At 35.3% G+C, this 10,000-nt stretch overlaps 1 protein-coding gene across 3 annotated transcripts in view; it reads right to left on the minus strand.

Moving 5' to 3' along the window:
- LOC144975007 (GRIP1-associated protein 1-like) overlaps positions 1–10,000 on the minus strand; it is a 210,945-nt gene that overhangs the window by 5,039 nt on the left and 195,906 nt on the right. For 2 of the 3 annotated variants that reach the window (XM_078918652.1, XM_078918651.1), the window contains one exon: positions 4,056–4,216. The exons of the other annotated variant lie outside the window; for it this stretch is intronic. In XM_078918652.1, coding sequence (XP_078774778.1) covers positions 4,056–4,216 — 161 coding nt within the window. The remainder of the gene's footprint in view (positions 1–4,055; positions 4,217–10,000) is intronic. 3 annotated transcript variants of the gene reach the window in all.

Raw genomic sequence — 10,000 nt, forward strand, 5'->3', positions numbered from 1 at the left:
GTTCGATCCATCTTAGCCATTTATCTATTCCTTGTTCAAAGACAATTACAGACCATGGACATCCTTGGATTATACCTTTGTCTCTGTAGATTGTATTTGTGAGGTGATTTCGGACTTTTACTTGGAATGATGCTTTGTTATAAATATCCTTAGTAATGTTGATGAATACTGGAGGATATGAATATTCATTAAGTTGACGTAGCATGAATTCGTGATCTATACTTCCAAATGCATCTTTTATATCTACAAAGCATAAATATAATTTTCCCCGATGAGTGTAAAAAATCTGATACTGCACATTTTAACGAAAACACATGTTCTTGTAGCCCGTTTCTAGGTAATGAACCTTTCTGTGAAAGTGACAGTCTCTCCGTGTCGACAATCCATTGCATGTGTCGATTTTGTATGAGTTTCATTAATATTTTATAGGACGTTAGTAATAAGGCGATAGGTCGCCAGTCGTCGACGTTGTCCTTGTTCCCATTCTTTTTTGTTACCAGTGTTATGATACTGTGTTTCCAGTCTGGGGGGACTTTTTGATATTTTAAACAGGTGTTAAAGATGGCCGTAAAAATTGGTGCCAGTTTGTTTATATTTTGTTTTATATATTTATAGGTGACACCGTCTGCCCCGGGTGACTTTTCATTAGGTAATTTTTTAACACAGCTTGTGAGTTCGTCGATTGTAAACTCACTTGTTGATGGTGTCCATGCGGGAGGGGGGATAGTGACATCATCGGACCAGGGTGTGTCACTTATGTTTATATTGTTTCGTTGACATTTTTCTTTGTAGGCAGTCTCTACTGTGTTGATATCTATCTCACAACTTGAGTGTGTTTGTTTACATCCGTTTCTAATAATATCAATAGCTTTTCGTTGGTGGTTTACGAATATTGCTGTGAGTTCTTGTCTTGTCACTCTTTTTCCTCCTGTGCTCTTGGTGTGTTGTTTTGAATAAGGGAGGGCATAATGGAGGACTTTATATCTATTATTTTTATTTCGATATATCTTAATAGAGCTTCATAATTGTTGATCTGGTCTTTTATCATTTTTTTAATCGGTCCATCTGAGAATTTTGTTAAGATTCGTTTGCAGTAGCGGAGAAATTCAATGCTAAACGGCTGTCCATTATCGGGTCTTTGGATTTGGAATGTGTTGTTTTTGATGAAAACACTGTGTAGTGTTGAAAATAATTTTATCCATTTTGATGGGTTGGAGTGACAAAAAGTTGGTTTAATTTTAATGGGTTGTGTAGATATAGTATGTCTGAACATACCTTCTTGTTGTATAAACTTATTCCAAGAAGAATTACTGGTCGGTTCATGCTGATACTGGAGCCAATTAGAAATGTCAAACAAATCACAATCACTATTTCCGCCATTCACAACACGTTTTACAACATTGTACCCATTCTATCCGACGTCTAGTCGAATTTTACCACTTTTGATACACTCCTTGGCAAGAAATCTGATCCTTGTCACAAGTCCTATACTCCTTCTAGACATTGTCTGTGTTTACGAGGACAGCTACCAAGGATGATGGATACAAGAGACGGTAGATCTAGAGACTACGAGAGACCCGACTGACCTGTCCGCCATCTTGAACATACAAAACATTTATCCTTTGCCCTGTCCATCCTCAATTGTGACGATGACAGTGTGAAGATAACAGCAACAAACAGCCTGAACCTTCATCTAACGAAAAGAAAAATTCTACGCGCCTCATTAGACGAAAAAGAAGAAAACACTTTTGCCGGTTTTTGTCATAACGGCAAACGCCTCCAAAATAACACAAAAGTTAATTGGCCAAAGTCATTTTGGGTGGATCTTTTTGAAAAGTGTATCCGCCAAAATGTTTCATTAATAAAAGATGAAGATTATGTGATGTCTGTTCAGGCTGATAGTGACGTCAGTTGTACTTTTAAGTCCCCAAAATGTTTTCAAAACTTCCTTAAAAGTGTGAGACTGAATGAGACAGCTACCCATTTCCATGAACTGGCGTCTCAAGGAAGAATTGTTAGAGAAGCCACTGGGGTAAACCACGCTCTCTCCTCCAGTTTCATATTCAATCATAAATTCCCTGACGAAATTAGAATGTATGTATGTTATGCATGTATGTTATGTATGTTATGTATGTATGTATGTATGTATGTATGTATGTATGTATGTATGTATGTATGTATGTATGTATGTATGTATGTGTGTGTGTGTGTGTGTGTGTGTGTGTGTCTGTCTCTCCGTCCGTCCGCCCGTCTGTCCGTCCGTCCGTCCGTCCGTGTCCGTCCGTCCGTCCGTCCGTATGTATGTATGTATGTATGTATGTATGTATGTATGTATGTATGTATGTATGTATGTATGTATGTATGTATGTATGTATGTATGTATGTATGTATATATGTATATATGTATGTATGTGTATGTATGTATGTATGTATGTATGTATGTATGTATGTATGTATGTATGTATGTATGTATGTATGTATGTATGTATGTATGTATGTATGTGAGCCAATGTCAAAGGGTGCCCGCCAGTTACCAGTGTTAAGAAAATGTGATTTTTACTTAATTATGGGCTGTTTTTATTGGGCTAATGCTTGTAATCAATTGATAATATGAAGAAGAGATAAAATGCCCAACATACTCTGTTCAACAGAATATGAAATAAACAACTTGAAAGTGTAATTTGAATAAATACATACATACATACATACATACATACATACATACATACATACATACATACATACATACATACATACATACATACATACATACACACGTACGTACGTACGTACGTACGTACGTACATCCATCCATACATACATACATACATACATACATACATACATACATACATACATACATACATATATACATACATACATACATACATACTGTTGAAAACATTGATGATTGAAGAATTTATTGTACTACTTCCCTTTGTTTACGAAATTATAATTTGCCTTAATTCTGAACTGTTTGGACTGCAATGTTGTTGACTTTTGGCTTTTGATTTTTGATAAAAAAGAAGTGAAGACGAACGAACACATGAGGCATTTCGATGTTATTTTAATATATCTTATTGACTTTTGACTTGATTATTAGACAAATATTACATGGTGCCGAAACCCGGGAGTCATAAGGTAAATATTTAGCAACTTTTAGAGTGATGGAATTCACAGTTTGAACTCGTTCGTCGGAATTCTGAACTACTAGGCCTTGGTTTCAGGTCACGTATCGATAAATTTGACACACCATTGGACACATTTAGGCCAACTAAAAATTGGATGCGTTTTTCGTGTTTTTGATATTTTGATGCTGCTATCGTGTTGACTGATTTGGAGTATTTGAAAATAACATTTGATGTTTACTTAATTGAATATATGAGTCACTTTTACTCCCTTTATCTTCCTCTCCAGAGAAGAAAACAGCTCTCAACAATTGCCCTAAACAGACTAAAACAAATATGGAAAGACAAAATCAAAATAGCAACAAAGACCAAACTCTCAAGTTTGATGCCAAATCTCTCCTTATCTACAACTGCGGAACATGGACACTTACACGGAAGAAAGAAGAAAAACTTGACACAACTTATAGAAAAGCAAATGAGAATCATGTTTTCATTTCTGTCCTACAAAAATTATAAAGATCTTGAAAGAGTGTGAATGAAACCGTGCCATATCATAAACCATCCCAAATATCGAGGCAGGCTGATTTTTTGGGATGATCTTTTGCTTGTATCTTTCTCTCTGCGTTGTCTAACTCCTATAAAAAGATCTTATCTTCCACCAGTGCCTGTTCCATAATTTTTCACTTTCATTTGATACCCACAAAAATTAATAACAAATCACTTTATAAAAATAAAACAAAACACCACTTTCAACCTAAATATTAGAAATATGATGGAGACTATTTAGATACATAGAAGAGACAATAATTCCGTCAAACAAAGCCATATGAGAGGAATCAGACTATGTGTAATTCCTTGACTCAACCTGTGTACCTGATTCAGGCAAAGGCTATGATGGGTTTGTGCATTATTCAGATGTTCACTCACTTGTTGCAGATGCATGTTCTTTGTGAGAGATTCTTCCAACATACTTTGCAGTTTCTTATTCATTTCTTGGGTCTGTTGAGTGTGGTCAGCATTTTTGTTGATGAGATCCTTTACTTTTTTAAGGCTTATTTTGTCATCTGTTGGATTGGATTGGCGACGACCTAAAATGCACATCAATATATTGTTAGACACATTATGGGCATATTATTAGAATTAAGGATGACAACATAACTTTAAGTTGATGTGGAGGAAGCCTTTTCCAATTGTTAAAAACGGCTGTCAGAAGCAAACCAATAGCAACTCACTTCAACCATTGTTGGTGTGTATCTATGCCAGCAACTCACCCTAACCATATTGTTGGTGTTTATCTATCCAGCAACTCACTTCAACCATATAATTTGGTGAAAAAAAGCATTTTCACTCTTTTAGTCACTTTTCAGCTATATGCCAGGCGATCTGACAAAATCCTCTGAAACACAAACCAAATATTTTGACTTTGATTTCTACTTTATTTTTTTTTTCCCTTCTTGACTCTGCGATGTTGTACTTTAGGGTGAGGAAGTTAATTTGCCTTCCTAGATGTACGATTACTCTGTAACTACTCTAGGACAAAGGGTAATGGAGCAACCAGATCCTGAACAGTTTCATCATCAAAAGGTCTTATTTCTTTAGAGAAATACCAATGTCTCTTTTGTATCTTCCATTAGCAGTGGAGATTTCACTCCCCGATATCGTTAAGGTGTTTCACTGTCCAACTTGGTGAGACCTTATGTTTGTTTTTAAGTTTTTAAGTGTTTTATGGCGTTTGCAACACATATAGGTCATATCAGCGCAAGTAAAAAGGGAGAATATGGGATAGTAAAAAGTTCTAGAATTACAATTAAAGCACCCAAGAAAAGGTAAATGGTACAAATAGGGAATATGTGTAGATTTCAAGAGCATATCATCAATGTACTTAGTTTGAGATCACCTAAAAGTCTCATCCAGACGCGAGCACAGGTCCCTACTAAGAGGAATACACTCAAATAATAATAATATTAATAATAATAAATAATAATAATAATAATAATAATAAATAATAATAATATATAATAATAATAATAATAATAATAATAATAATAATAATAATAATAATAATAATAATAATAATAATAATAATAATATTAATAATAATATACATTTATATAGCGCTCATTCTCGTGTAAAACACAAGCTCTGGGCACTTTACAATATAAATATCAATTTTAAGTGAAAAAAATAAAATAATAATAATTCATAGCCAAATCAAGGATTCATAGAGTCAATAAAAACAAATACAGTAAAAATGTGTCTTGAGATTCTTTTTAAAGGTAGGTAAAGACTTGCACTCCCTCAGACCACGTGGTAGTTCATTCCAAATCTTGGGGCCGAAACAAGCAAACGATCTATCACCAAATTTTGTTTTGATCTTTTTCCCGAAATTTTCGTTTGGTCATTACATGATCTTAAAGTGTAATTTTCAAATTTACACATGACCATGTGATCTGTGAGATATGCCGGTGCTATACCAGTCAAACACTTATAAACAAGACACGCTGCTTTGTAATATGTGCGCTTTTCAATGGGCAACCAGTGGAGAGAGGCCAACAAAGGGGTTGCATGATCAAATTTTTTTTTGCCAAAAACTAATCTTGCTGCACTGTTTTGCAGTAGTTGTAATTGTTTAATAGAAGCCTGAGGCAAGTTGACAAGCAGGGAGTTACAATAATCTAGTTTCGAAAAAATGAGGGAAACAACCAATGTTTTACATGTTCCAATTGCAATATACTGACGGATCGAACTGATTTTCTTCAATTGAAAGTATAAAGATTTACAGAGAGCAGAAATGTGAGCTGACATTCTCATTTCTGAATCAAAATAGACACCCAAATTTTTCAGTCTTTGAAACTTTGATCTTTTCACCCCCAATTTACACCTCAAGACCATCATTCACCTTCAACTGCCCTCTATTACCCACAATCATCACTTCTGTTTTTGACTCATTCATTTTCAACTTGTTTGCATCCATCCACTCTTTCACATCCGTCACACATTCTTCGACACGTTTCACAATATTTTCGAGATTTTTAGTTTTATCAGTAGCATAAAGTTGCGTATCATCTGCATAGAGATGATAGCGCAGCCCATGACCAGTGATGACATTAGATAATGGAGAAGTATACAAAACAAAACGAATTGGACCCAAAACAGAGCCTTGAGGAACACCAAAAGACAATGTATGTTGACGAGAAAGTTTATCTAAAATCATAACCTGTTGCTTTCTGCCATCTAAATAAGATTCAAACCACTGCAAGACAGTCCCAGACAAGCCAAAAGTTATATTAAGTCGTTTAATGAGAATACCGTGATCAATAGTATTTTTTGTTTGTTTGTTTGTTGCTTTAGGTCTCTTCCAACACAATTGAGGTTATATGAGAGACCGCTGAAACAAAAAAACAAGCAATCTAACAAAAATAGTACAAATGTAAATCAAAATCATAACCTAAAGATATCATAAGCTAAATTATAAATAACCAAGAACAAACAGGCAGAAGATTTACAGAAAAAAAAAATCCCCTGTCAAAAATACAATCACAAACCAAAGAAGCAGGATAGGCTAGTAAAGAGAAGAAGAAACGACATCACTATCGGATCGTACACCCATGCGAAAATCATAGTAGGTATATGATTCAAGGGTGATGCTCCCATCCAACCACCCGCTGATCAATAGTATCAAACGCCGCCAAAAGGTCTAACAATGTCAGAAGAGAAACAGAACCTTTATCTAAAACATCAAGCAAATCACTCGCAACACAGCACAGAGCAGTTTCTGTGCTGTGGTAAGAACGATAAGCTGACTGAAATTTTTCCCATAGATTGTTTTCATGGAGATGTTGTGAAAGACGTCTGAGTACAACTTTTTCAAGGATTTTAGAAAGAAATGGCAGATTTGAGACGGGACAGTAGTTACTAAGGTCATTTACATCGAGATTTTGCTTTTTTATGAGAGGCTTTACAATTGCATGTTTATAGATATCTGGGACTTGTCCTGAGATAAGTGACTGATTTATATAAGTTATGCAAGGTATCAATTCAGGAAGACATAATTTCAAAATATTAGTTGGTAAAGGATCTAAATCACATGACTTCGAGGAAGATGAACAAATTATTTTAGAAATCTCTTCTTCAGTTGTTTCTTTAAAACAAGATAATCCCTGTGAACCCGAAAAAGGGTGGAAATTTATATCTTCATTTTGCACGAGGTCCAAATTGTTCTGAATTTTCGATATTTTTCCCGAAAAGAAATCTGAAAATGCATCCGGCTGCTTTTCTACCGGGATATTAGTGGGTAGACACATGCTCTTTTCTTCCCCTAAAAGTTCCTTTGAAACAGAGAAAAATTCCTTAGTGTCCCTCACTGATGATAGTTTCGTGAAGCTCAAGGTGAATATCTCTCTCTCTCTTTCACTTTCAGTTTAGTGACATTTTTAAAAAATAAAATTATTTGATATTTCTCTTCTAGGTTTTTTTGTGTTTACCGTGTAGATTTTTTGTTTTGATTAGATGTTCCATGATGTAGTTTCCGGTTTGTCTGTGTTGTTACAGAAAGCCCAACAACGTCATCAACTACATAAATAAAGACAGCAACCACCCACTTGCGATCGTAAAAAAACATCCCCACTGACATCGCACAACGCATATCTAGATTTCAAAGACTCAGAAACTTTCTACAACGCAGCAAGCCCCAACATGATCACTCTAAAAAACAGTGGTCATACAAAACAAATCTTTGACAACAAACCCACAGACAACAAAAACTCCAAAACACCCCCAAAAATCAAGATCACGCAACATCACATGGTTCAACCCCCGTCACCTCCCCCCTTCGACAAAAATGTCACAACCAACATAGGTAAAAAATTCTAGTAAACATCTGCTTCTCTTACGGACCACAAACTACACAAAATCCTCAACAGAAACACAATAAAGATCAGCTATTCATGCATGTGCAACATTGAAGTAGGTACGGCAAACCCTCTTATCGAGTCATGGTTTTATTGGCAAACAGAGAGTTTCAACTCAAATCAACACTCTATATTTCTCATTTTTAGTCCGTCAAATAAAACGTGTTTGGTATCAAAGTAAATCTCAAATCTTCATCTTTTAAAAAATGGTAATGCTTTTTTCATAGGATATGCCGTTATTTCATAGCTCTGAGTTGAAGACGAGGAATAAACTCCGCTTTTGGAACCAGCGCTCTCCTACTCGAACAGCGTAACTGACAGTTGGGTCTTTTCTCTCCCATTGGGTGATCGCGTCAGTGCTATTAATAGTAACATCAATGGTGACATTGGAAAGAAAATTCAACAAGCTTTCAGTTGATACCAGATTCGCATTTTTATGAATTTTTTCAAAGTTTGAAATATCAAGTTAAAAACTTTAAATTGATAAAAAATCAAAGAAAAATTTGAAAATTTGGACGATTCTGCTATAAAAAGAAAATTTAAAACCACAGCTTTAAAATGATGTATACGAAAACAAGATTTATAGCTTCGCGTTGAAATTGAGAATTTTGGCTTTGTCGGGTACTTTGGGGGCAAATTATTTCTATTTTACTATGAGTTGAGCTCAGGAAAAAATTACACATATTATTTATAAAAAGATGTGTATTGTTAGTAAGTTTTGAATACGGGCAAAAGGTTGCTTTCAAATCAGCCTGAATTCTACAAATTTCGAAATAGCATATCTCTTTTAAGTTTTAACTAATTTTAAATTATTTGTACCATTTTATTCAGGAAAAAAAGTTCTACATATTGACTGCAACTTAAACACAACAATTATATAATCTAAATTTTGGTTTTCCGTACCTAATTGAAGACATAATCAAAGCACTCAACAAATGCATTCTCAATCAATACCCATAACCAACAAAACAATACACAGAAAAAATAATGCAACTGTAGGAATAAAGACTTATGTCCCTTCCAAGGTAAATGCCTCGAAACATCTGTCATATACAAAGCAACCATAACACACAACACAGACAAACAGGAAAACTACATCTTCGATGCATTGTGTCAAGTTCAGGAGTTGGTCACAGAATGATCGTCCAGGGCAGAAACCAGCTTGGTCAGGTGACAGATGTTCTTCTACTGTTTGGGAAATCCTGGCTAGTATCATGCGCTCATTTACTTTGTACAGGTTGCAGAGGAGGGATATTAGTTTGTAGCTCTTGCTGCTATTTGGGTCTTTTCCAGGGTTAAGTAGTGCTATCACACCTGCTTGTCGCCAAAGCTTTGGTATTGTGCATGATTCAACACAGTTTTTGATAGGAGTTGGTAACCACGTTTTTGTGGAGGGACCGAAATGCTTTATTATTTCTGCAGTGATGCCATCTAGACCAGCTGCTTTACCGGGTTTGGAGTATTCAAGGGCAGATTCCAATTCTTCGATGCAGAAAGGGTCTACTCCCTGTTCACTTCTTTGGGCAATCTTTTCCAGTTCCCTTTTCATTTCCTTGAGTTTGCCCTTTTCTCTGTGTGTTGGTTTTCCATTTTTGATAAGTTGGTTTGCTCATTGCTGTTTATTTCTTCATAAAATAGGATCACTTCTTAGTAAACTGTTGGAACCCAGCAAATGACTGACAACAGCAGCTGCATGCTGTAAAAGTGGCTAACTGGATGGGGATTCCTCTTTTAGAGGGTTAGACACACAGCATTGCATTTTCGTGATGTAATATAACACCATATCTAGATGACCACTTACATTACAATAATATTAACTAATGGAACATGCAAGGACATATTCTGAAACAAACGTAAACACTGACCACAGACTGTTAGTAATTACTTTCAAGCAGTCAGTTAGTAAAATAAGATTTTTTACACCCAGACCAAAGTCAGCAACGAATTTTACTAGCCTAAAAG

Source organism: Berghia stephanieae, chromosome 6 (genome assembly GCF_034508935.2).
Source record: "Berghia stephanieae isolate SIO BIC M18660-M18661 chromosome 6, UCSD_Bste_1.3, whole genome shotgun sequence".
Lineage (NCBI taxonomy): Eukaryota > Metazoa > Mollusca > Gastropoda > Nudibranchia > Aeolidiidae > Berghia > Berghia stephanieae.